The sequence below is a fragment of the Centroberyx affinis genome, unplaced genomic scaffold (assembly GCF_046629955.1).
Source record: "Centroberyx affinis isolate AG114_WGS23_722 - 3 ecotype Tasmania unplaced genomic scaffold, CSIRO-AGI_Caff_v1 ptg000884l_1, whole genome shotgun sequence".
Classification (NCBI taxonomy): Eukaryota; Metazoa; Chordata; class Actinopteri; order Beryciformes; family Berycidae; genus Centroberyx; species Centroberyx affinis.
This window is the reverse complement of record NW_027279473.1, coordinates 84683-112377: the sequence shown is the minus strand read 5'-3', so window position 1 is coordinate 112377 and position 27695 is coordinate 84683. Positions and strand designations below refer to the sequence as shown.

The following is a 27695-nucleotide window of genomic DNA, read 5'->3' as shown; positions in this document are numbered from 1 at the left end:
TCTGTCTTTGAACAACGGCTTGCCAGCAACTGCCTCTCTAATAGAAGTTGCTCATTCACATCACAGTGAAATGAAAAATGACTTTTACCCACCACAGTTCCCCATATCATAACACCTATTTAACAATAAATGTCCCAAAAAATTTACTTTGCTCTTATTTTTACATCAAAATCCCATTACTTTTACGCCTTCCCGGAAAGCGGCGTATTTTTAGCCACTTCAAGCGTATTTGTGTCACGGTGACTCACCTCCTGGCAGTACTGCAGCACTCCCTCTTTGGTTCCTACGCAGGTCTTGGTTCCGGACGGGTCGGGTTCCCAGCGGCCGGTCTGGATGTTGACGTGCATGTTGAGCTTTCCGCAGAACATGGCCACCTGCGGTTCGGCCACGGCAAACCCCGTGCCTGCGTTGGCTGCCAGCGCCTGGAGAGAACGAGAGAGAGAGAGGGAGAGAGAGAGAGAGGGAGAGTGAGAGAGAGAGAGAAACAGGGGTTAATGCACTCCATCATTATACAGCCATAAAAGATAGAAGCATTCTGGCTTGCAGTCAGACTTGAGACACTGTTTGCCCCCTTCGCTTTTCCTCATAAACTCCCTTATGAGTCCAACACAGAGGCCCGACACCGGGAAGAGCGAACTTGTTTGAACACATAAAGCAGGTCCAGTTCATGGCCGTACTGCGGTGGATAACTGTAAGGGATGCGATGGAACGGCATCAGAACGGCCTGTCAACGCTTGGCAACTAACGCCACTCACTGCAGTGCTGAGAGAGAGAGAGAGAGAGAGAGACACAGAGAGAGGGGCTCAGACAGAAAGAAATTGAATGCAGCTCCAGCCTGCAGCTCTGGAGTGTTTGGTTAGCTTGATGTTTGGACGACTAGGGGTTTGATTGGATTTGTGCGTGAGGTTTTGCTCGTTTTTGCTCCAATGCCCACTGAGTGACTGAGAGGCTACAGAGAGAGAGATAGACAGAGAAGAGAGAAGAGAAGAGAGAGAGAGTGAGAGAGAGAGAGAGAGAGAAAGATCCAGTCCGTCATGCCTCACAAACCAGGACATTCCTAGTTTAGGGCAGAGCTTTGCTTCTCTAGGCCTCCTGGGACAAAAGTCTGGCCACAAGGAATAGATCATTTACTCCTGATGGCAAACACTGATGACTCCTGATCCACTAGACATCTCACATCAACTACAGACACATACAGGCAATGCCATTTAATGTGTAGAGATAGCATGTGTAATGAGATACAAAAACAGCATTTTGTTCAACTAATATTTTTGTGATTTTTTTTTCCATCAGAATGGCCCATCTGTGTTTACCTCCCCACCCTTTTGGACGAGAGAGGAAATCTACTATCTCTTCCCCTCCGTCGAGCTACCTCCTTCCTGTCGTCACAAATCCTGCTCAATTTACTGAACTCTCGCAGTTCCTCTTTCTGCGAGCAGGAAGCCGGAACGCCCTGTCTGGCTGTCCTTCACCGGACCCGACTTGAACACCACGGACGGCAACGGTCCAAAAACTCTGCTGCGTAATTAGCCGTCACGCGATCGGCTTCCAAAAAATTGCCCTTGGGTGGGCTGCTAGTGTCGGTCATCTAATCGGTTCTTCATTGAGACAACAGCAGGTCACGGCCTGCTGCCCCCCCCCCCCGCGCCTGACGCCAGCGGTGTCGCAGCAATGGGGGAAACTCTAATGAATCAGCGTGCCGCGGTGACTCTGCATGCCTGACTATCCCAAAACACACCAGGGAGCGCCCCCCCCCCCCCCCCCCCGCCCGGACAGGAAGCGGAACGGAACTGATCCCCGCTTGATTGTCATAATGTCATCAGACTGGGTAAACAGGACCCTGGTCCCGGAGAGAGAGAGAGGGACTGAGCGAGGACTGTCGGACTCTACAGCTGTCCGAGCGTCTGCTGCCGCTACCCGGGTCCTCGGCCCCGCAGGAGAGGCGGCGTCCGGCCCGCGCTGAGCCGAGGAGAACGGCTGGAGAGGGAGACTTGAGTGACTTGTGTGTTAGACAAGGCTCTCGGTCTAATTCTGCGCAGTCTCCCAGGCTGATAATAGGCGCAGAACAGAGGAGAGCAGGGACGAAAACAAGTCCTGTGTAATCAGCAGTTGGCTGTAGCGTGTGATGAGCCGCGGAGCCAGCCAGCGCTGAGTCTGCACACACACACACACACACACACACACACACACACAAACACATGCATACATGCAGCCACACAAGCAAATTGGTGCCCACGCAGACAAGCATGAACACATACACACACATATGCACACACTCTCACATACACACACACACGCAGAAGCACATGTGCACCCACGCAAACAAGCATAAACAAACACACACACTCATTCTCACTTTCTGTCACTCACACACACACACACACACACACACAATCACAGCTACACTAGCAGCCATACAAGCAAGCATGAACACACGCACACACTCACTCACACACATGCAGACACACAAGCGCATATGTACCCATACATGCACACACACACAAAACAGACACAACTACATACATGCATGCAGCCACACAAGCCCACTCGAGCAAGTACAACACACACACACACACACCACACACACCACACACACACACACACCAGGAATGTCCTGATTGGGTCCTAGAGGCACGACAGCCCTGGGTGAACCTCATCTTCCCTCCTTGCTCTATCTGCATGTCTTTGTCCCGCTCCACTCCTCCCTCCCTGCCTCCCTCTCTGCACCACCACCGGCCTGTGGCTCGCTCACTGTTTGCTCTCCTCCTCCCTCTCATTCCTTTGTGAGATTGGCTTGGGGTGTGTGAGACGGGGAGGGAGGGAGGGAGGGAGAGAGGGAGGGAAGGAACTGAGGGAGGAAAACAAGAGTGGCACCACAGCAGCGACAGCCTGACCACAACTAGCCTCTGTGGCCGTTAGTTCAAAAGAGAGGGGGGGGGGGTAAAAAAACACAAGCGCTGGGCCATCCCAGCACCTCTCGGGCTCCACTAGGTGATAAAGGCTTAGTGTGTCTTATTCTCCAAGTGCAACAATGGCATGAGGGGAGCAGGAGCAGGGCAACAGAGCGGTTAATAGCATTGCCTTAAACCTGGAGTCACATGCCTGTTTACTTAAGGAAGAGCCGCTCTGAGCCGGGGGTTGAACAGAGGGCAGAGCCACCAGGGGCAGCAGAGAGCAGGAGTTAGTGACACACACACACACACACACACACACACACACACACACAAACACACTGAGGGCTTTAGGGGGAAGGCCGAGCATAGAAGAAGTAGAAGTGATTTGTCTCGTCTGTGATCCCTCTCTCATCATCCGTGATTCCCCAGCCAGGAGGATGATGGGCCTCAAGACAACACAGATTGGACAGTCAATGCCGCTGACCTAATAGCCTGCCACACAATCTCACACACAATCACACACACACACACACACACACTAGTGATGTAGTACTCGACACGCCACATTTTAAAGGGTCTCTTAGTTCTCGTCTTGGACTTGACAGCGTTCTTACTCGGCCTTGACTCCCTCTCAGACAGCGATGACTCGGACATTTATTTCAAGACCGCTCGAGTTCGCAACTGGAGTGTCATCGCCACTGTCGATCACATCATCCGAGTCTAAATTATTTTTTTCTTTTTTAGTGTGATTAGATCTGACAAACCTCTCCCTTACAATGCCCTCTGTCATGTAGTAATCTTATCAAATGTCCAGTTGCGTCTTACTAAAATGCTTAAATAATGTTTGTTTTTTTGTTTTGAAATATTCGAAGAGAAACTGGTTTTGAGCCCTCACTGTGATGGCAGATCAACACTATTACAGTCATGGTTTTGAATTGGACTCTGGTCTCGGTCTCGACTCACACCCCCCCCCCTCCCCCGACCCCCCCGACCCTTGAAAGTCTTAATGGACTTGATACAGCTCAGGTCTTGGTCTTAACTACAACGCTGACACACACATACACAAACACACACACAGCTACTGGAAAAATATGCCACACCTAAACGAGCGTAACTCATCGAGCATCTCTCATTACTGACTCACCCTGAGATGTTACATCACGTGTAAGTGTGAACACCTGCCGCTATGTGGAGGCATGTTTTGCGAGTCAGAGAGACAGACAAAGAGCGAGGGAGCGAGGGAGTGGAAGGCAGGAATAGAAAGAGAGAGAGAGAGAGAGAGAGAGAGAAAGCTTGGGCAAATAGGGTAAATAGACAAACGGCAGCAGGGAATGTGCACTGATTGGCTTATGTCACTGCTTTGACATATTATTCCCAAATGAACACTGACTGTAATGCAATAAAGAATGGCGGGAGGCAGTGTGAACGCAGGGAAAACGCCTGTCAGAAGCTGTGTGGGCTGAGGATCATTTAGCTTGTTTTCACTCTTTACTGGCAGGGGAAGAGCTGGCTGCTGCCTTTCACACCACACTACGTAAAGTTTAAAACAACTGTTAAACTGGTAGAGAGAGACAGAGCAAGAATGGACACACACACACACACACACACACACACACACCTCCCATACAGCAAGCAGGCAAACACACACAAGCCTTTTCGCCCCCTTCCCAGTCTGCCTCTAGCACACAAACAGGGTTTATTAGCCTGCTCTGTGCTACGCCAACTTTCTCATAAAACAAGCTAAGACATGGCGGTGCCTCTCATGGAATAACACATGGAACATCACACACACACACACACACACACACACACACACACACACACACACACACACACACACAAAAACAAAGACTTGTTTTTTTCCCCTCCTCAGCCTTGTAAGAGACAAAAATACCTTAAAAGTCTGGGTTTCTAATGACCAACCCAAGCTAATCCAAACACACACACACACACACACCATATACATTAGAGGTGAATCTGCCTTCATCTCCCATGGAAAACATTAGCACGATATTCAATTTACCCAGCAACACTTATAGGAGAATAACAGCATCATTTAGAGTTACAGGCCATTTACTGTCTACATCTAGTTTACATTTCCCATAATCATTTTACAATGCCTGCTGTATGTAATTAGATTTTTTTTTTGTTGTCATTTTTAAAATACAAACTTTATGATGTCAAACCTAGCTTGAAATTAACTGCTAACTAAGAGATGGATGTGGCAATAAAGTTTGTAAGGCGACATGTTTTGATGGGGGATTATTTCCTGGTGGACGCTTCCATTTCTTCCTGTGGGTGTCAGGTGATCGACAGGCGGCAGAGCGTATCACACAATCCACACATTGACGTGAAAGCGCTCAACTCGGGCACAATGAAATGACGATAAAACAGAAACTCTGACAAAACCAAATTAAGGCTCCACGTTTACTGTGATGGATTATCCAGCTCAGGCAATTTTCGAGTCTGTGGAAGTTGTTTTTCATGCTGTACAAAAATGAATGGCAGCAGATGGCCTCTTCTGAAGGGAGGAAAACGAGCCCCGACAGCTTCAACTATACTGACTGTGTGCAAAGGAGAGGGGCAACCTAGGTGATTGGCACAAACTTAAAAAAACACACCGGTATTATCCTTTAAAGAGATTTTGGCATTCCCTACTGGACCCTCCTGGTCCAGTATGGGTCAGTTATTACATGCCCTGCCCCGCAGTATCTGGACAAGATCCAAAGTAGCTAATCCTATCTGTGTGTGTGTGTGTGTGTGTGTGTGTGTGTGTGTGTGGCCTCAGGTCTGCTCCTCGGGGCAGCGTGATCAGCAGTGTGAGAGCTCAGGACACACACAGAGAGGACGGTGGGAAAGGGGGAAGTAACGACGGCCATTACGGTTTTAAAAACACCGGGGTTGGCGCCTCGGTTTTCCCCTCCAACACAAACACAGACACATCAACAGACCTATTAACTATCAACTAGCCAAAACACACACTGTACACAAACCTCCCCGGTAAACACACCAGTCTACTAAATGGGTCAAGGTAGGTGGGAAGCCTGGCTGACGTTGGTGACAAACATAAGTTTTGTTAATTGCCTGTGTTGTGTGGAAAAGCAACGACTGTGAGAGCAGCTGGCGGCGGCTCCGTCACCAGACTGCAGACCTTTAGACTTCGGTGGCGGGCCTCGCTAAGCGGTGGGCACAAAACGGTCTAAATTTGGCAGAGGTATGGTGAAGCCGCCCCGTTGCAGTCCTATAAAAACAGCCCCAGTGCGAGGCACCGGTTGGGACTCGCGGGTTCCCAGAATGCTTACTGTCCATGTGACCCTGTGAAGGAATGCCTGGCATAGCTAAGCCGCCTAATCCTTCCCTGTGGTGACTTAATGCTTAAACAAGATAGGCAGTGGTGAGAAAGCCTGGGGATGGCAAGAAGACACACACACACACACCGACACACACACACACACACACACACGTATACGCATATAGATTTGTGTAATATCCTTCTTCATTCTTGATTCATGTGCCATATATGAGGAGAGGACAAAGAATATCTACTGATTACTGTGTCGTGTTGATACAGAGGGGCGATTCCAGCTTTCTCATTCCTTTATTAGCTTTTTATTTTTTTGTTTATCGTGTCTCAAGCTGCTGTTGCTGCCGTGACAATTGAATCCAGGATAATTTAAAGGTACATTAAGTATGATTTTTACTGTGCCATAGTACAAAATGACTGATCAATACCAATGACTCAGCGATTACTTTGCCAGGTGCTGAGATTTGCGGTGTTTAAAAACTTTTCGGCCTGTACTTTATTTTGGGACAAACCTCCCCACACACCCCACCTATTGCATTTTGAAATGCTCAAAGATGGACCGACGGGCCTGACAACACATTTCTTTCTCAAGCCAAAAAAGTAAATGACAAATTAATATTATTATTACAATATTTTGCATTGTGATATACTGTATATATACTGCTCACTCAATGTTTATATTGGATCTCTGCTCTAATTAGCTAGCTTAGGTGTTCTGTTGTGACTTTTGTATTTCTGTCCAATACAGGCCACCGTAAGTTGTGCCAGAGACATACTGATTCCTGGTTCACTAATAGAAGATAAATGTCATAAGATACTTATAGCTCTTTAAAGTCACACAGAAATTAAAAAATGACTTATTTTTTCTGCCTTTTTAGCGCATTCTAGCACACCATACACCTATATGACAATTTATACCAAAAAAATGGGGAAAAAAATATTTTATTGTATTGTTATATGAAAATCTCATTAGTTTTACTTCCTGGAAAATGGAAAAACTTAAGTGGTGACTTCATTGTGTACCAGGAAAAAATCCAATCAATAAAACCATCACTGATTTTTGAACAATCCCGCCCCTTTGTTCCTCCCCATCAAATAAAACTGCCTTTCTCTCCCTAACTGATATTCCATTGGTTTACAGTTTTTAATGATCCCCCCCTGTGTTACGGCCAAGTTGGTTTTCATATTATATGATTTATTATTATGTCCCACCGCAATATCCTGTACAAACAGGAAATACATCAAATTGAGGAAGCGAGATGCGGTTTCATTGTGAAACTTTAAGTCTGTCTGTCTATCCATCCATACACACACACACACACAAACAAACAAACACACCTGTTGAGGCAGTCAGTGTGACATGAGTGTGACTCCTACAGGAAGTGAAACCTGTGGGAAGGCCACTGACATCAGCACTAAACAAATGGCTCAGCAGCCACAGATAACAGATGAGAGGGAGGACAGCCACAGAGGGACAATGACATTTTCCTACTGACCCGACACCCCACCCCCACCCGTGAAAGGGCAGACAGTAAAAACAGAATAATAAAAAGGAAAAAAGGTGTCGTGTTCTTAGTCTCTGAATCAAAAGGGCAGTCCCTCGCTGCAATGCAAATGAGCTCCACTGTCTGACTGAAATGGCCTTTTGTCTTCGCCGCAGCCATCTGAAGCGTCCCGAGACTATACTCTGGAATTGCCCTATGAGTCACCGGTCCCCTCCCACAGCGCAAAACACCCTCACAGATGGGGGACAGTCCAGTCCAGTCAGTGGCACTTTCCTCTGAACAGAACGACCAGGGTGAAATTTACCGAAAAGTCCAGCTGACTTAAGCTCTGCGTGGGCGAGACGAGTCCTTCCCTTTTTGTAACCGTCACCCACCTTCCTCTTCTCGAGAATCTGCTGAGGAATCGGTCTCTTGGCCCAAAAAACACTCATTAGCTCCAATTCCTCTCAAGCGACACGGCTACGATTGCAGTAAGTGACGTTCTTACAATTAAAACGGAAATGCTTGGGAAACGATCTGATCTGACGAAGGGAACCCAAACACAAAAAATCCCAAAGCAAACAAGGTCATCATAGTTTAGAAACATGCCCAAACAGATACACTGACCACAAACAAATTTTAATTTCTTACAGGAAACTGTGGGAAGAAAGTGTATTTACATCTGTGTGCGCCACTCTGTGCGTTTGTGCGTGTGTGATGCAGGTGACAGGATGATGCTCCACAGACAGCTGAACAGTGGGTCACCTCTGTGTGGTTCGTTAACCTTCCATCATTCATAGCCAGACGGGACGGGACAGGAGAGGACAGCTCGTTGCTCCGCCTGCCCCCCCACCCCAACAGTCACACACACACACACACAGGGGGAGTGGAAAAATACTGTCACACGCCCATCACCCACCGTGGAAGACAACGGCCCCACCACAACGCGCCGGCACCAGCCTCCCGATTCACATACTAACCCTATTTGCAATCTGTGCTTGATTGAACATGCCTGTCTTTAACGAGGCCGTGGAGCCGTTCCAAAGTGCCGAAATTCTGGAAACACCGTTGACCCGCCCCCCCGCCCCCGGGCCGCTTCGCCTCTCTCACGCCTCAAGCCACGGTAGCGATGCTGAGACAGAGCCTTCGTCTGCTCTCTGTGTCTCCACATCAAACTCATTCAGCAAAACTATTTAAAAAAGGGGAAAGAGTCGGTCTCTCTAGATGAGTTCAAAGTGATCATGATGGATCTGAGGCAGGCTCAATGAGGACATTTATGCACACTTGGCTCCTGATGGTCTGCTATTGGATTACTGCTTTTTCAGCACTCACATTTGACTTTGCGCTTACCTCTTATGTGATTTGAAATATAGTTATTAGTCTAGAACTTTCTGTCTGGTGTCTTGACCAGGTCTCCCTTGAAAGAGACAAAGTATTACGTGTAGCATTTTCGGTTCCTCGATAAGCTGTGATGAAAGGATTATGACAAATGGTTATATCACAGATATATGCTTATACTTTGTGACCTACGACCCAGTGCAGGACATATAAGGAAGTGACTCGATTTCCTCTATATCACCATGACGAAGGCCACGTAGCCAAAAACATCTGCTGGGATAATAAAACACAACAACTAAAAGAAAAGAGAACACTGTGCGACTTGAATTGTCTTTATATGTCAAAAGTAAGACCACATCTCCCATAAATCCTGTTTCTTCTGGTCTCTAAGAGGGTGTTGCTTCTTGACCCCCCCACCTCCCCTCCCTGTCGTCACTCTGTGTTTCTGAAGAGCAAGAAGAAAGATAAGAGTCGATAACAGCCAATATGCATTTTGACGAGGTAAGCTAATGTAAAGCTGAAGCTATGCAGTCGGACTAGTGGAATTGGAATTGGCAGTGCAGAGGCCGGTAGAGGCTGCCAGTCTTCTCATCGATGGTCTCGTTGTGTTTTATTTATGCCTGAAAATGAATGTGGTAATCATTTATTGATGTTCAAATGCTACGCGTACCACCTTTTAAATTAAGGTTAAGTAAACTACATTTCAAAACCGTGCACGGTAATGACCGCCAGTTTCCAGGGGGGGCAATGATCGACCCGCAACTTGATCTGGTACGGCGTCACGCTTATACAAAGACGAGGGAAGAAGAAGAAGAAGAAGAAGAGGGAGATGAACAGCGTGGTGAAATGTGTACGTAATTAAGCGGGCAACAAGAAGATATGTAGCAACTCTCTACTAGCGGGATAACGGTTGTGGTGATTGAGCGGCGCAGGTCTGTCTGTGTGTCGGGGGGAGATAACATGGCCTCTCTCCAGCTTACAGCAAACGGACGTGAATGACGACTTGTTCAAATGGCCCGTCACTATGGAAACCTTCTACAAAAGCATCCCAGCTATTCACACAGAGGAACATTGAGGCTGCAGAAGAAAGAGAGACAGAGAGAGAGAGAGAGAGAGGGAGAAGGGGAGAGAGAGAGAGAGGGGAAAAAGGAAAAGGCAAGGGCAAAAGAGAGGGAAATAGATTGAAGAAGTGGAGCAGGGGGGAGGAGGGAGGGAGAGGAGAGAGGAGATGGGAGCAGGGAGATAGATCATCAGAAGCTTGCAATGAAAGAGCGAGGAACAGAAAGAGGGAGAGTGGGAGAGCAGAGAGAGAGAGAGAGAGGGTGGGGAGGAGGGGGGGTTCAGGAAAGAGAAAAAAAAAAATAATGGAGAAAGAGGGAATGAGGCCATGGTTGTGAGAGACTGGTACATGAGAGAGAGGGGTAGTGAGGGAGAGGAGGAGGAGGAGAGGTGCGGTGACGGAGGCTGCGTGAATGGCAAAGAGGACGGCACTCACAATAACAGCTGCTCCTCTGCCAGGGAGACGCCGCCGTTTGCTGCATTCAGCTACACTGTCTCCTTGTGTGCGAACACAAAAGTGACCCTCCACTCCATACGTCCGCACACACACACACACACACACACACACACACACACACACACACACACAAATACGTACACAAAGCTATGTCTGTGCGCAGTCCCATCCTGAACAAAAGATGCTGCGGCCCATTTCCATGGCACCGTACGTCTGTGCGTTCAGCTATGCCGCTCCCCGTGATGAGCGGACTTTACACCAACTGCCGCTGTTTTTCTTTTAAAATATTTACGAGACGGTCGGCCGTGAAGCTCAAGGTTGGAGAGGAATATGGTCGGGCAAAATGACAGAGGACAAACTAGACTAGGGATGGGACGATATGCTTTTCTCACGATACGATTAAACACGCGATATGAGGTTTTAGTATGAGGTAATAAATGCAAGTTCAATGACAACAAAGTGTGACTGTGCAGAATTATGTTTATTTCTGAGACACAAATCTTCCTAGCAATGGTTGCTAGAATATAAACAATAATGTAAAAATGTCATTACCAAGCGCAAATACTATAATTTGGATGGAAAGCTTCTGAAGCTGTATTGGGCAAGCCGTCTCATTTGTGATTACTACAGAATAATATAAGGGAGCTTGCGATTCATTTTATATTGAGTATTGAATATATTTATATTGATACACTGAATTTCGATATATTGTCCCATCCCTACAACTGACCACATGCTAGAGTTTGCAGTAATTGTCAGGACTGGTTTGTACCACATAGAAAATTCCAGTTGAAACAGCAGAGTCTATTGAACAGCAAAGTTCGCAGGTGAGGTGACGCTCCCTATTCATCTGAATGAGAGCAGGCCTAGAAATTGTGCAGAGGATTGTGGGATGGTGATGGAGTTGAACAATTTCAAGTGTAGCGACAAGAGGGCGGCTCCACCAATTTCCACCAAGTTTCACCGGTCCAGACACAGCATTTCAGAAAAACAACTTGTATCTATTTATAAGCCAAGTAGCACTCGACTGACAGTTTATTTAGGAATAGGACCTATAGCTCAGAATTTGTCGACACCCTTTTCCACACCGATGAAGCGTCCAAAACTTGCCAGCGTAGCGTTGTCAAGCAGCAGGGGCATCGTCAGCGGACATTCACAGTCATTTCCCATCTTCTGTTATAGCCTTACAATTCATCTCCTCAAGAAGGACCTCATGTCACCACTCAATCATATTCTCTCTCTCCGACATCTTCCTCCTCTTCTCGCTGCTCTAAATTGCTCTCATAAAAAAATAAAAAAAATAAATAAAAAACCCTCTACATCTCTCCTCAGCTCATATTTTATTTCTTTTTCCAGGCACTTCTCTTTTGCAGGATCATTCTATTATCACAGGAATACTGTCGGGGCAGCATGGCTCAGACCCCTGCACTCCTTACTATTGGTTGCTTGTTACAGTCGTGATCTAGAAATTAATCTGACACGTTCATTTGAAGAAGGTGCGGATGAGAGTGTCGGCTACAAGCCTGCAATGTAAAATGTAAATGTAGAAAAGAAGAGGAGAGGCCAGGAGAAGAGGAGAAAACACTGTGTTAATTAGAGCAAAGTACTTTTTTCCTCTGACACACTGCCTTTTCACGGGGGAGAAGGTGTGTCTGGGCTATTTATAAGCGGATCCAGTTGGTGGGCCAGTGGGGTCCTGTCTTCCAGGCCCGCCCCGGCTCGGTCAGAGAGAGAGAGAGCACTCTAAAAAAAATATGACTTCCAGTTCTTAGTCAAGTGGTACAATTATGATTAGAACCGTTATGTGATCTGAAGAATTCTTGCAAATGAGCGTGCAGAGTGAGTTTTCAAGGTGAAATGGTTCTAAAGGCCGTGTTTTCCATTCTTTTTAATGAAAGATTCACAGACGAAAGTTCAGTAAAAGGCAATCGCCTACTCAAGATACTGTGGATTTCTTTGCAGTATCATATTAAGAAGTTGAAATTATTCTGATGAGTGATGGTTTACACTCTCCATGCATTCACACTGCAAGGAACTTGGTCTATGGCAGCTACAAAGTTTTGATCAAGAAATATAAGCTATGTATTGATATAAATCATGGATTTTTTTTTTGATGCTCTGGTATTGCCTTTCATCGCTACATTGTTACATTGTTTTGATCAGTTAACATAGCAAGTGCTTATTAGGTAACAATCAAAAATAAGCAGAAAAACAAAAAGTTATGAAATTACACCAGAGCTTACCATCTACCCCAACAATGGATGCAACTGTTCTCCAAGCATTGCGTTTGAGAGGTTTATTCCTGTAGTCTTTCAAATAAAAGTTGAAGAGAACTGGGAAGCTCTGAATGGCTGTAAGCAACTTCCCATCCATTTTGCACTTGCCAGGCAGAACTATTGTTAATGAAACTAAATCGCATTGGTAGGGAAACAAGGAAGCGTGGAAATCTGGCTGTTGACGGCCGATGACCGTGAAAAGTTCAGCTGTGGCCAACTTTACTCGGCCGGCAAACTTGTTGACACATCGGCCAAGTTTCCCTGGTTGCTCAGCTCTAATAGGAAAGGAATGGACTTCCGGTTACTAAATTCCTAGATAAATTCGTAAGTTCCTATGCTTTTCATGAGCAAGCTTCTACTGCATGAGTGTTTTCCTACAGGGGCAAGCCAAAGAGACGACCCGTTAACCCGTGCTAAGGTGCACCTCATATATTTAGAACGTAGGTCCCAGTGACCAAAGGCAATGGAGACGCAACATAGTGTGGGAAAGCAACAAGATATGGGAAAGTCTCTGACATCACTGGGCGAAGGTCGTCTCTCTACGCTCCTTTTTATCTCTTTGTCTCTCTCTCTCTCTCTCTCTCTCTCTCTCGAGCGTTTTCTCTCTCAGACGTTTTCTCAAACAGCCCTTGTTGTCAATACTGTTTTGTCTCGCCGTCTTCCTCTCTGCTGCTGTCTGCGGAGCGTGAGACAGACACGCGGAGCCGCTGTCGAGAGCGCCCGCCTGCTCCTCTCTGTCTGTGTCTGAACACACTGTGACTGAGCGCCTGATGGCCGACATCAGGATGCCTGCTGCATCTTGTGTTGTTTCTTTCTTTTTTTCTTTTTTTCCGAGGACAAGGGCTGCCAGTGAAGCGAGGAGAGCAAGACAGAGCGGGAGCAGGAGGGACCGAGGAGCCGCTTCCCCCCCCCGCGGCCCCTCTTGACACAGATTTCAGGCTGCACACACACACACACACACACACACACAGAGGCAGCATCTCCCCGGATTATTACCATTCATCCCCTCCTCATTCCCCTCCACCTTTCCAGCCCCATCTTATGCACCCTGCAGGGTCTATCCCCAGCCATCATAATATTGCATTTGGGTTTTCCTGCCTCTCTGGGTAGATGGAGCTGATACAGAGCAGATTGGTTTCTAGCTGGCTGAGGAGCAGGAGACAGAGAGGGCATGGGATGAAGGGGAGGAGGAGGCAGGGAGCAAATTTGTTTCGATTCAGCTCTGGCTGTACTATTTGCAGTATATGCTGCCGAGAACTTGGGGAGAGATCCGTCAAGCGATAGCGAGGGCTCGGCTAGAGCTTCCTCGTTAGTCCAATCACTGTCAAGAGGTACGGGGAGAGAGGCGAGGGAGGTAGGAGCAAACAGGAACCGAAGAGGCGAGGCAGGATGGCGAGGGTCAGTGGAACAGCTTGACTATTAACCAATAAAACACAGTCTCTGTTATCTTCTATGTCCAAACTACCTCAGTGATTATCTCACATCATAAATTCATCTGCTTCTCTCCCATGTTGTAAAGAACAACAACCAGAACAACAACCAGTTGTCACAGCATCATATTAAAGAGAAATAAAAATAACGCAAGGCTCCATAAAATTGTGGATTGCTACTTAATAGCTACAGTTCTGAGTGGGAGATTTAATTAGAAAGGTGATTGATTTATGTGTCATAATTGATTGTAAAAAGTATATGGGGTGTACATTTCTGATCATATCTGAACTCATATGCAAATGAAAACAAACCCCATCCAAAAACACACAGTCTGACGATGTGTACTTCTTTGCTGAGAAGGCTCGTATCCCCATTAAAGTCAGTCAACAGAGAAATAACTGATAAGTGTGTGCTGCAGCGATAAAGAGATAATTACACCGAGGGCTTTACCGAGAGCTTGTTTAGTTGCTAAGCTACGCAGGTGCATGATTGCATAAATAAGGCGCTATTATGAGAGTAACAACAATTTTTTGCAGGAAGAAGATAATTGCTTTTCATTTTGCGTTAATGACTCAAGGACTGTGATGATTGAGGTCCATTTTCAGGTGAATCTTGACTGCAGCTTCGCAGCTGCACAATGCGCTAACAATAGGTTTGAGCATGCCTGTCTCTCCAGCAGTTCTCCTGTCAGCGCTTTGTACAACCGCCCGCTCCTCCTGCCCGCCACTAAAAGCTCTCTGCATGAGCAAACCCTTCACTCCCTCACATTTCCCATCTCCCTCCTTTAATCTCTTTTCACTTCCAAGCACTCTGGACAACTCTTTGTGCAGCCCTCTCCTCTTGTCTCAACTCCGACTCTATAACTACATTTGTCTCTCTCTTCTCCTCTACCTCTCCACCTGCCTCTCCCCTCCCCAGCCTGTCTCTCTCTCTCTCTCTCTCTCTCTCTCTCTCGGAGCCATGTGAGCTGGCGACCCTCTCAGCCCTCTCTATCCAGGCTTATGGTGCACGTGGCCTAGAGCGGATTACATTCTTGACATCACCGTGCCAGATGTTTATGACTAAAATAGACAGAACAACAATCCTCATCGCCAAGTCAAACAATGTTTTTAGCCTAAACTTGACACCCCTTCACAGTAACTTTCCCCGACGTCTATGCTTGAGTAGATTCCCCTGTTCTAATAGGAGAGATGCACTTCCGCCAAATGATCTCTTTGTCTATCTGACTCCCCTCTTTCTCTCCGATGGGAATCAGAGTAGCTGTCTTCATTACCTTGTTCAGGAGTCTAAATTGACTAGCTCTCTCTCGTTTTCACTTCATTGCTCCCTTTTCCCCTAGCTTGGGTTTTTCCATTCTTCCTCCTGCAGCTCCTGCCCCCGGCTCTCTCTAGCGAGCCGGCGCGGAGATCAAATAGCCGATAAGCCGCCCGCTGTAACATACACATTAGCATGATTAAATTGGCCATTGCCTGTCCATTTATTAAAAGCCTCTCTGTGCTGGGTGGGAGGTCTATCTGCCAGGGAGTGGAGCAGCAAAGGGACGGTCTGTGTGTGTGTATGTATGTGTGTGTGTGTGTATTGCTGTCATGTGTGTCTGAGCCTGACATCACCAAGGCAGAGAAGTTAATGAGGGTTGGAGGAGTATTTCTGACACAAAGCTGGCTTTCTGCTGGGGAATTTCAGCCTGTTCAGGTGATGCGATGGAGCGAGAGCCTGCTGAGAAGTGATAGTTGGGCGGGAAAAATCAGCGGTGGGCTTGGCTCTGGCAGCGGCTACACAGGAGATTTAGGGCTTAGGCAATTGTTAGACGGGGCTCAGTTTGTTTAGAGCGATGGGCCTGTGTTTTTTCTGTGGACTGCATTCTGTGGACGCTGACTCTTTCCCCACTTTGTGCTGCACTCTCAGCAGTTTAAAAGAGGAGGATTAGACACAGGAGTGTGCCTCTCTCGTCTGCTGGAGAGCACAGCCGCCTAATCTCTCGCACTGAGGAGAGGGATTTGGGAGAAATGACCTGTGCTCACTTCACTTTCTCTCCCTTCTCTTCCTCTCTTAACCCTCCAAGTCAAGTCAAAACTCAGTGCTGCATCCTTCCTTCCGTCATTCCCAGCCGCCCTCTTTCGTTTTCCTGCTGGATGACTCCACACTCATCAGCATGCAGCTCCATGCGACCGCTCCTCAGGCCCAGGCTGGCTGGCAGACAGGCAGGCAGACTTGTCAATAAAGGAACCACAGTAACAGGGCACCTCAGCAAGGCCAGCAGCCTTGTCACTGACGTCTCTCTCAGCAGCCTGGACTCCCTCGGTTAATGAGCGCATAATTGTTGAGCAAGCAAAAGAGAAATTGGGAAAGCGAGGAGGGAAAAGTGGGGATGAGGTGAGACAAGTAATGGAGAGATAGTAGAGTGAGAGGAGAGCGGGTGAGCGAGGCAAGGACAGACTGTGTCGCGGCGAACAAAGTAAGAAATAAAATAACCAATTTGTCCTCGACTGTGCGGTGAGGTTCGGCAGAGGGAAGGGAGAACATTGTGTCTAAATCAGAGGGACTGTGTGAGAGAGAGCCGCTCAGTGGGAGCCGACATTGTGAGCAGGCCGGGAAAAAGCCATCTCAAGGACAACATGGAAATATCACATTCATTCGCTACAAGGCGGCCGCGAGTTGTGCCGAGGCCACGCTGGAGCGGGAGACCAGCCAGAGGACTGCAGAAGAAAGAGCAAGATCAAGGACAACCACCAACGCTCTGCCCTATCAAAAGATTTGACAACATGGAATAATACTGGGTGACAGATGTTGTGGGTGGAAATGCTGACAGAAAAGGGTGGAGGACAGAAGACATGCACCTGCATGTTGTTGACCTTGCTGTACCAGAATTCTGACTTTGGTGCCAATACTAACTTCGATATCTAAAAGATTCGAGACTATTATGATCCCAAGGCAAACAAGAAAACCACCAAGCAACGCGGTAGCACACTTGACTTTGACAGCTTTATTTTCTTGCACAGAGGTTTTTGCAGTCGGGTTGAGTGGCCGTCTTTGTCGGCTCTGAAAGGCGAGAATTTTCAACCAGTTCAGCTCGAGATGTGGTGGGCTGCTTGACGCTTTTGCCGTGTTTTGACTTTTGCTGCAGTCCGCTGTCAAGAGCCTCACCGAGAGTCTGTCTATTCCAATCCATCTTCTTTCAACTGCCCCAGTCCGCACGTATTCGCCCTGTGGAGGCGATGCTGAAATGGAACTTCAGCGTGCAGAAGAACAAATTTGGTGAAAGTATTGAACATTTATAAAATATTGAATTAAATCTTTTAGATCGATTGAGATTTCAGCGATCGTGACAACACTTGACCGTACTGTGACTACAACACTGAGACTATGTTACAGAGGACTACAGAGTTGGACTCCAGTCCTTATAACAGCGCCCGACTCCCATGACCTTCCAGGCTCATTTTCAATGGATCTATGTGCGGACTGCGGAGCAAACCCGCTCCCCTTTCCCAGCAGACGCCAAGCAGCAGAGCGGAGACACAACCCACACATCTGCATTAGCCTCCAATGCCCCAGGCAGTGCGAGGGAGGCCATCTTTGCCAGGGGAAAATGATGAATGTAATGTAGATATACTTATCTGTCATTAAGCCCTGCTCTGCCCTCCCTCCGCCTCACTGTAAGGGGAGGGAGGAGGGATTTCAATCAGATGAGAGAAGAATATTACTCTACTGAGACATGCTGAGGCCAACAGCTCATCAGTCATGTCTCTATGGAGAAGACACAGCCTCCACAGTGGGAGCATCCATCTCTAGACCCGTCTACTGTACCATCTCTGTGTCAAACCCCTGACCTTGCCTCATTCCCGCTCGTGCGTGTCTCCCCGTAGCGTTTGGCCCGGGGGCGGGACCCCTCCGTGGCACCCTGCTATTTCTCTGGGAGAGCATCCCAAGCTCCAAACCGACACGATGACGCCGACTGCGGGGGCCTGACAAATCCCAGCGCCCTCGCATGACTGAGCTGCCATGTCCGCCTGTCAGCTCCCGGCCCCTCAATAACAGTGCAGTGGCGCTAAATAGGTTCCTGAAACATAAGGACGCGGATGTGATGAACACTGAGGGGAGCGGGTGGAGGCTGGGTGGGGAACGCTCTATAATTAGCTGCTGAAGATCAAATGACTTTTAATGGGTTTGTCTCAAAACAGCAGACTATTTCTGATTTGTGCTTGGAGCTATATTCATATCTCATCAAACTAATGGAATACTCCAGAGTGCTTGATTGGTTTTTATCTCGGATCAAAATGGCTGATAAAGGTGCAGGGGAGCAGCATTCATGAGCGCCAGTTCTCTAACGCAAAAAAACACAAAAGAAACCTCATCCATTTCGGAGCACATTATGCATAATGGCACCGTTTTGTAACAAAAAAATTTCACATGTCTGGCGTGGCCCTCTGACTCGTGATCTGACAGCTCTCTCAGCGTTCACGGTTTGATGCGCCATCGCCGCGGATAGGAGTCATTTCCCATGGTTTCAATGAGAAACTATGGGACCAACAACTTCTTGTGACAGATAATGGAAACCTCTACTGGTCATTAGCGAGGGAATTAATGAGAGAGATACTACAAGAATAATACCAGGGTCATAGCTCAGCCGCTGCTTGATCTGGATAGAGGGCAGGCCTGGTGCAGAATGCTAAATACGCTCCCCACAACCAGGCAGAGGTGACACACACACACACACACACACACACACACACACACACACACTGGGGAACTGTGTAATAGAGCTGCTACTGTACTACTCACATAAAACTGTATTTGTGAAAACATGTGCACAGTATGAGCAAGAGGAGAGATGGATGGAGCTGCAGACAGAGGATGCTCAGGGGAGAGAGGGGAGCTGCTGCACACGCTCAGAGCCAAATTATCTGTGCGGCGGCTGTGCATGTGCCTTTGTATGAGTCCGTCTGTGTGTGTGTGTGTGTGTGTGTGTGTGTATATGACTCTCCTTCATTTCTCAGGGTTTCTTTCCTTGCAGTCTTCCATCTGTGTGGCGACGCATCAAACCTCCATTAATTTCCCCTGCTCAATCTTGGGCTTTTTTTTTTTTTTTTTTAGACTGACGAAATTACGTCCAATGCACTATTCAATTTCAATCTCTCAGCAAAGTTCTACCTTTTCATTTGCGTTGACCCTTCCCTGTAAATTATAGAACACACCGACCTCCTCTTTTATTTCCTCTGTGAGGGCAGGGAACGGCTCTACAGGCCTTTGCTATCCTTCATGCATGAACACCTTTCATTTAATTAATTACAGCGCATGAAGGTAGGAGCTTACAGACTAAGGGGGAAATTTTTTTTTTTTCATTTAATTTCCATTACAACATTAAAAAAAACCCTGCTGTCCTGCCTCATAGGTGCAAGGTAGGGCGGTACAGCGGCTTCTCTCTCTCCCCCTTCCTCTCCTTCCTAGGTGGAATCTCCCAGTTGCCCCGTCTGTGTCCCAGGTGGGCCATCCTACAGGGCTGCTGTTTGTCCTTGGCCACCTTCTCCTTGAGAAAGTGCTGTATCAGACAGCCTGCTAACAGGGCCGTCACACAGCCGGCACAGCGGCGGCGGCAGCGCAGGCCGTCTCTCTGGGGGTATACTGTTACACTGCACTGCTTCTATCTCTTACCGTTCTGACATTTTCATTTCCCCCCCCTCTCTCTCTCCTGAGAAAAAAAAAAGGAGAAAGTAATAAAGAAAAAAAAAAAAAAAACACAGGATGGAGTCCCTGCCGCCCTTGGTTTCAGTCTGGATGATACCATTTCCACTCCAGGCGTGGGGGAAGGAGAGGAGAGATATGAAGGAAGGCGGGCAGGGAGACGAACAGGGAGGGAACTGGAACTAACATGCCCTGTTTTCCCTGGCAGTGGATGGGGTATTTGTGCAGTGTTGCTCAGCAAAACACAGCACTATAGCAGCAAGGCAGCCTGCCAGTCATCCAGCCAGCTTATCAAGGCACCCCCCCCCTCCCCCCTCCACCCTCCAGACTCTCTCCTTCTGCTGTAAACGGTGGCACACGGTGCTTATACCTGGGCATGCAGATAGCTCCAGGGAAGAGCAAACGATCAAACGCTCCTTTTCATGGCTCTCAAATCACAGCCGCGCAACAAGGAAGGCGAACAAATAGGCGCTGTAGCTGCGTCCGTCCTCAGTCACGTTCGGATGCGAGCTGTACGTGACGCCGACACACACACACACACACACAACATCAAAAACACACACTAAAAATACAACGGCTTCCCATAGAAGAGTGTGCAGCACACACACACACACACACAGAGAAAACAAAGACACAGACACATAGGCACACATACAGGCAGACCGATACCCCAACAGATACTATAGACACACACACACACACACACACACACAGACACAAAGACAGACCCACCCACACACACACACACACATACACACACACACAGAAAAAGACAAAGAAACAAATCAACAAAGCGCTAAGAAAAGCCACATCAATTATGAGTGAGGCTTGGAAAACTAGGTCTGATTTGAATGCTCTTGTTCGTACAAGAGAGACAAAATTCAGTTGAGGATGGGTTCAAACACAAGGAAAAAAAAAACCCTGAAAAAAAACAGCCCTTGAGTAATTTATTCTCCTACATTTACTTCTGCAGTTGAGCGTGCAAACAGCAGGAAACAATGCCCGGCACACAGTTAAACTGGCTCTTTGATTCTTCGCTGTCTCCCTCCATTCTTTTTCCGTTTGGCGCAGGCAAATATAACCAGGCAGATAAATCAGTGTGCAGGCCTCGCCCGAGCCTGCCGATGACTCACTGATCCTACAAAAACCGAGAGCTGCCTGCACACCTGACAGAGACAAGGGGGGGGGGGGGGGGGGAGACGGCTACAGACGCACAGACAGGGACAAGCGTCCTCCTCCAGCACGCAGACAGACAGGGACAGAGCAGGAGACAGACGGGGCCATAGGCGGAGGTACAAGCGCACTATAACTCACAGATAGAACAGCGGATATTTTATTCATGGGAAGTAAAACCCAAGCAGCAAGAGTGACTCACAGAGCCACTGTAGGCAGCCACATACAGGGACACACACACACACAGAGGCAGACTAAGGGGGGGGGGGTGACAGGGTTTAACCCACCTACGTCGACTGCCTTCTCGTTCTCCGACGAAAAAATACATTAAAAAGTAAAGTCTGGAATGGCAGGGCTTCTTTCAAAGGGATTACAAAAAAAAAAAAAGGAATGTTTTTGTCTAGTGAACTTGCCAGGGTGTGTGTAGTCACTCTCTCAGCTCTATCACAGGAAGAGAGCTGCTTCAGTTAGAAAAAAAAACCCCGCTGCAGCACAATACAGCGAGCTGTTTGCACTTCAGGCTATGCATTCCTGAGCGCTGTGGCACATAAACTGACAAAGGGAATTCGCATGCGACCGAGCCGCGCTACTGTTGGGGAAACGGGACGGTGGTGTGGTGTGGTTTGGTGTGGTGTGGTGTGGTGACGCTCACCATGGCTACGTATACAGGAGGTGGGTTGTAATGGCTGTACAGATTGGCCCACATATGGTGGCGGTGTGTGTGTGTGTGTGTGTGTGTGTGTGTGTGTGTGTGTGTGTGTGGTGGGTTGTGCAACTTAAGCTTAAATGTGCAGTCAAGAGTGTGTCGATTTGAACCCGCTCACTCTGCCCAACTCCCTGCCGCCCAGAATCTCTCACCGAGAAAAATGACTAAATATGTGATGAGCTGAGCTGTAAAGAGGATTCAGGCGCACACAAACATACACACACACATTTCACATTTCAAAAACGCACACACAAGACACACGCACTCACTCACTCACACACACACACATTTGGAGTCGCAGGATTGGAGGCAACTCCGGCTCGCTCGGGATAATTAGAGCGCACGCGGAGCCCGGGAGACAAAAGCCTGGCATCGTGAGAACAAGGCTCGCCTGATGAGGCCTCTCCATTTAAATCCCCGGGATGAGCGGAGAGCGTGTCTGTCGATGGCATGGCTCCAGGAAGACATGCGCGGGCTCGGAAGAAGAAACAGCCGAGGCAGAGCGAGGGAGGAAAGGTGTCTTTGAGGAAATGAAAGGAGCGAGAAGGGCTCAGATTCAATCAGACATCCCTTCCTACTGTTAGTCATAGAGCACAGATCAGACGTCGATGCTCGCCGTACATCACTGATATTACACACAGGTGACTCACTGTGTTCTGCCCGTCTTTGAAGTCTGTTTGCTTCTGCAGGGCGTGGAAATGAGGGTTTGACTGTGTGAGTGGGTGAGCGAGGGAGTGAGCGAAGCAGTGACTGTGTGTGTGTGTGTGTGTGTGTGTGTGTGTGTGTGTGTGTGTGTGTGTGTGTGTATGAGTATGAATTAGACAGAGAGGGGCAGGGCACCAGGATTAGTACCTTTCCCCTCTGCAGATCTCTGAGCACCGAGTGTTTCTTGCCGCTAAGAGGATTCACGGGGATACGGGGCTGTCCAAACAATTGAAAGCACGGTTTTTACGCGCTAATCTATGAATTCAAGGGCAGGCGAGGCCGATCCACCGCTGATGGAGTACATGCCGTTGCCTTCAACTTGATTGACACGGCAGAACGCACAGGTCAAAGAGACAATCTTCATAGCTTAGAGAAGAGAGAGAGAAAAAAAAGCACCCCCCCTCCCTGCCCCATGGAAAGCTTTAACTGTGCTTCGCCACCCACAAAGGTGTATTGAGAGATCATTATCAAATAAAAGTGATCCTGATTGTTGTTTCTGGGCGTTTTCAGAGGAGTGACACCTCACCGACAGTCGGCCGTCGCCCCCGTCTCCCCGAGGCGTCTTTATCGCTTCAGTATGGTAACGACACCATGGGTCTTCCCGGCTATTCAGGACCACACAATGGGCCCTCATAGGGAATCATTCAGCCCTACTATAGAGGGTTCCATAGCACCAGCCTTGACAATTACAGCCAACTGGGGGCACTCATTCACATGCAATTGTGCACTATCAGCCCATATCCAGAGCAAACACACACACACACACACACACACAGGCACACACATAAATGTCAATGCACGCCTGCGTATGCACACACACACACACACACACACAGGCCTTAGATGATAAGAATAAAAAAAGCTGCTGCAAGAGGACTGCAATCAAGGAGCAATAGGCGCAGCACCACAGTCATTTTGTGGGCTATGCAGAACAGACAAATTTTTTTTCCCCCCTTCACACTGTAAAAACGCTCCATGCAGTGAGAACCCAGTGTTTCTATCCGATTCAGAGAGCTTAATTTGGACGGGATGTGCTCGTCCGTTCCTCTGGGGCCGGTCTGACTAATACATGTTTGCAAACAGATCATGTAAGGCCAAGGTCACTCAGCCACCAGGGAGAGTTACCACTGCGATTTTAAATGACTCTCTCCCAAACAAGCTCCATCTTGCCTTGAATCATGACACATGATCATGTTGATGTACTTGACGCTACAGGCCCACAGTGACTGGAAGGGGAACAAATTAACATTTATTTATTTTTTTTACTTTTATGACTAGCACAAAATCTGCTGTTGCGTAATAGCGTTTCTCAATCCATGGTTTTTACACGGCTGTGATAATTGCTGCCTGCTAAAGTCAGCAGAGAATAGGATGTACTGAATGCACGAACTATTCCAGATATTCTGTATTACATTAATCCAGTGGGAGCCATATCAGCAAATACCTCAGTGTGATGCAACTCTCTGGGTAAACCTGCTATGTGGTAGCCTATGCCCCACTTCTAAATTGGCTCCAGAACAGATGCAGCTGCTCAGCCTGCATGGATGTTCCACAAGAGAAAGTAAAACTGAAATAATACCCTGTCCCCCATTGTGTTTTCGGATAAAAAAGCAACAGAAATTATCAAAGCAAGATAAGGAGAGTAAGTGCTAGAAATCACCAGGGCAAAACTCGCCTGAACCACTGCAGGCCGTGTAATGTCTGCGACACAGAGATGCTCGGATGAAAGCGGGGAAACACAGCTGAAGAAACAAGGATCACAATCTAGCACTCTCACAGGTACCTGACAAAACAAAAGCGTTTACACAGCTGAAGTAGCCGGCTAATCCCAAAATGCTTAAGGAAGGGAAAGGGGGGGGGGGGGGGGGGGGACAAGAGAGCCGCTCCGGTCCGGTGACACCTTTACAAATCACAAAACACCAAAAGAGGAACAATGGATGAGAGGGGATAATCCATCCAAGGCCATGGGTAGGTCCATTTGTTGGTGGGGTGGTGTGTGTGTGTGTGTGTGTGTGTGTGTGTGTGTGTGAGAGAGACGGGTGGGGTCTCTGAGGAGCTCTCACAGGCTGCTCATAAATTCAGCTCAAGGTCCAAGGGAGCGAGTGCAGTCAGCATGTCAGCACAGCAATATCTACCTCAGCTGTGTCTCTACAAGATCATCAGCTAAGGCCTCGCTCTGCACACACACACACACACACACACACACACAACCAGCTCCCACTACCATACACACAAACACAACAACAGTCAATACAACACGGTCCCGGTCAGTTTTTGGTGCTGCTATTTGAGAAATAAACAAAAAGGCCAACACTGCTTTTGCTTCTTTACTGGCCTGGAAGAGAGAAGAATCCTGCTAGAGCTGGGAGATATGGTTGAAATCAATATCACGATAATCATAAGGATTGTTTTCAGTATCAATATATATCACAATATGGCTCACGTATGCAAAATTGCACGTTAACTAATCAAAGTGATGTTCATCCCATTGAACTGAATGGTAATGCTAGGTGTGATCTCAAACAAAACTGAAATTTTTCAGTTATATTCCTTAAAATGTTTCACACCTCATTTTGTCAGAGTTTTTAAATAAAATTTGCTTGTCATCATCAGTTTAGACAACAGAGTTGTGTATCACGATATCAAAAATCACCATATCATCACAATATGATTCCACCGAAAGACTAAAATAAATGATAATATCGAATTATCGCCCGGCTCTGAATCCTGCTAGCTTGGAAATCAAACTAAACCCACCAAAGGAATCACTTTGATGTTTTACTTGGAACTAGAAAAGATAAAACACAATTAGGAGGTCATCCAGTAAATTCTATTCCATTTGGGACTCTGAAAACTTTAGAGAGAGAAGTCGTGGATCATATAACAGAATTTATATATAGCCTGGTCGTCTCTTTGTTTTTGTTTGTCCGTCCTTTCTGTCCTTATCTGACTCTTCAGCTGCTGATCGAATCTACAGACTGCTGTGCACACTGGTGGTCTTACCCTAAAGGTGTGTAGTAAAGCGTTCATTTATTTATTCGTTTTATTATTTTATTAGTATAACGTTTCCTGTGAGCAGCGTGTATTGGGAGGGAAGGGGAGTGGAGCGGGCAGAAAAAAGAAAGAGGACTATTCTTGTTTTATGTATGTGTTCTCTTACTGCGAATAAAAATAAATGCCAAACACACACACACACACACACACACACACACAAAAAGACAGTCTTGGCCTGTACCATAGGTGTTGATTAAACCAGAGGAATCCTCAGCATGCTGCCCACAGTCTGGGCACAGCGTAGCCACCATGAATTTCTCAATTTAATCTGGGTGACTGATCAGGATAATTCATTGATTCAATCCATTAATCATCTCAGGAGAGACTCTACAGTATTGATCACCACTTTTGTACGGTTAAAAAGGCTGACTGAGAAGGCAATCATTCCAGAGGGGGATTGGTCTTTCAGCAAGAGTGCAGCAGCATAGATTTAGTTGAGGACATAATAACCATTATTTCCCCACACAATGCCAGCCAATCCTGCCTCAAAATGGCTGAGGTTTTTTTTTTTTTTTTTTTTTTTGTCGCAAAACCCATGGAAAGAAAACATTCCCTGATAACCACTTGTATGGCACACAATGGTGCCAGAAGGAGACGTCTTGTTAAAAAATGTTTTGTCATGCCTGCCTCAGCAGAGGGCAGGAACACTTGTGTTTACCCTTCCACCGGCCGGGCTGTTTGCTCTGAAAATGGGTGCATTGTTATCCCGTGACACATGTCTGACACTGCAGGCATCAGTGTCCAGGGACAATAACTGATAAGCCAGCGGGCAGGAAACTGGGGCATCAGGTAAGGCTGCTAACGTGTGTGTGTGTGTGTGTGTGTGTGTGTGTGTGTGTGTGTGTGTGTGTGTGTAAAAAGACAAGTACTATTGGGGTCATTTGGACCTGCAGTATACCAAATGGCCTTCTGTGCAGTGTTTCTGAAGTAAAAAAAACAGGGCAGTATGCACTACAGACATGTCAAAATAAGACATTAGAAGAAGATTCTGAAACATTAGAGATGAATAAACAAATCACACAAAGTCCTTGACTAAGCAGAAAGGCCTACAACAGGCATGCACACTAGGTTTGGTAGTTACTGTATAGGTAAAGTCAGTGAGCTGGGATCCTTCTGACACATGGGAAGCTGGAGTTTGATTCACAAGCGAAGGATTTCCTGTGTTTTGCTTATAAAACATATGAATCTGCATGACGGGCACAGCAGTTTTGGAGAGGAGGTAAAGCATGTGATCCTCTGCTCAGGTCCCTCTGTCCCCAAAGGCCTGCCAGAGCGCCAGTTGTCTTTCATTTGATCTCTGCAGCAAACCCTGCTATGATTCTTGTTATAGCCCTTCCGGCCCCACATTGTACAACTCGCACCGACACTCTGCAATCGATGCGCAAGAATGAACTGAAGAATGACCTGAACACGGGCTCATTAATATTTAACTACGGCTAGATATTATATCAGCCTTCATGCCAAAACTCTAAACTAAACATACAGGCTTCATATTTTAGCCTATATAAATCCAGACATCCTAACCTCAAATCATCCGATCAATTACTTATATGGGAATCTGAAGGAAATAGGAATCGTCTACCAAAAATATTAGATTGTCACATGAAGTGAAATAAAATGATATGTTGTTTAGGAAATCAGCAGAGCTCAGATTTAGAGATGACAAAATAGGCCGACCAGATTTGCTTTTGCCTGAGCAAACGCACGCTCGTGTTTTGATACACGAGTCGAGACAAAACCTCGTAACATCACAGTAGAAAACAGAAAAAATCTGGAGTCAAGCGTTCATACCTCAATATAGCCGGCCAGCGCTGGAACCACAATGCCCAAAATAAGGACAGATATCGCTGGGACTGAACCCATCTTCCAAGATCTCCGGTTATGCTACTGTAAATAACTTATATCCTGTGGGGGCTAGATCTGAAAGGAGACGTCCAGGGAAATAAAGACCGAGCCAACTCCCGGGATAATGTGATAATCTGCTCCGACGAGCGGGACAAGTCCTGCTCCGCTTGTTTTGTTGCCCGGGATCGACAGAAAATGTAGAAAGGGCTTGTGCGTCTTCTCTCGAAATGTGAACTGTGGCTGTGGCGCGTCTGCTCCGCTCCGCTCTGCCTCCCTCCCGTTTCCCGGCT

At 47.3% G+C, this 27695-nt stretch overlaps 1 protein-coding gene across 1 annotated transcript; it reads right to left on the bottom strand.

The window, feature by feature from the left end:
- Nucleotides 1–248: 248 nt before the first annotated feature.
- Nucleotides 249–27694, bottom strand: LOC139645569 (amyloid beta precursor like protein 2-like; the record flags this gene model as incomplete). The annotated part of the gene is made up of 2 exons (XM_071521316.1): nt 27352–27694; nt 249–422 (listed from the first exon to the last, which is right to left on the bottom strand). Coding segments are annotated over exons 1-2 (246 nt in total), but the record flags the coding sequence as incomplete, so codon positions are not given.
- Nucleotide 27695: the final 1 nt, after the last annotated feature.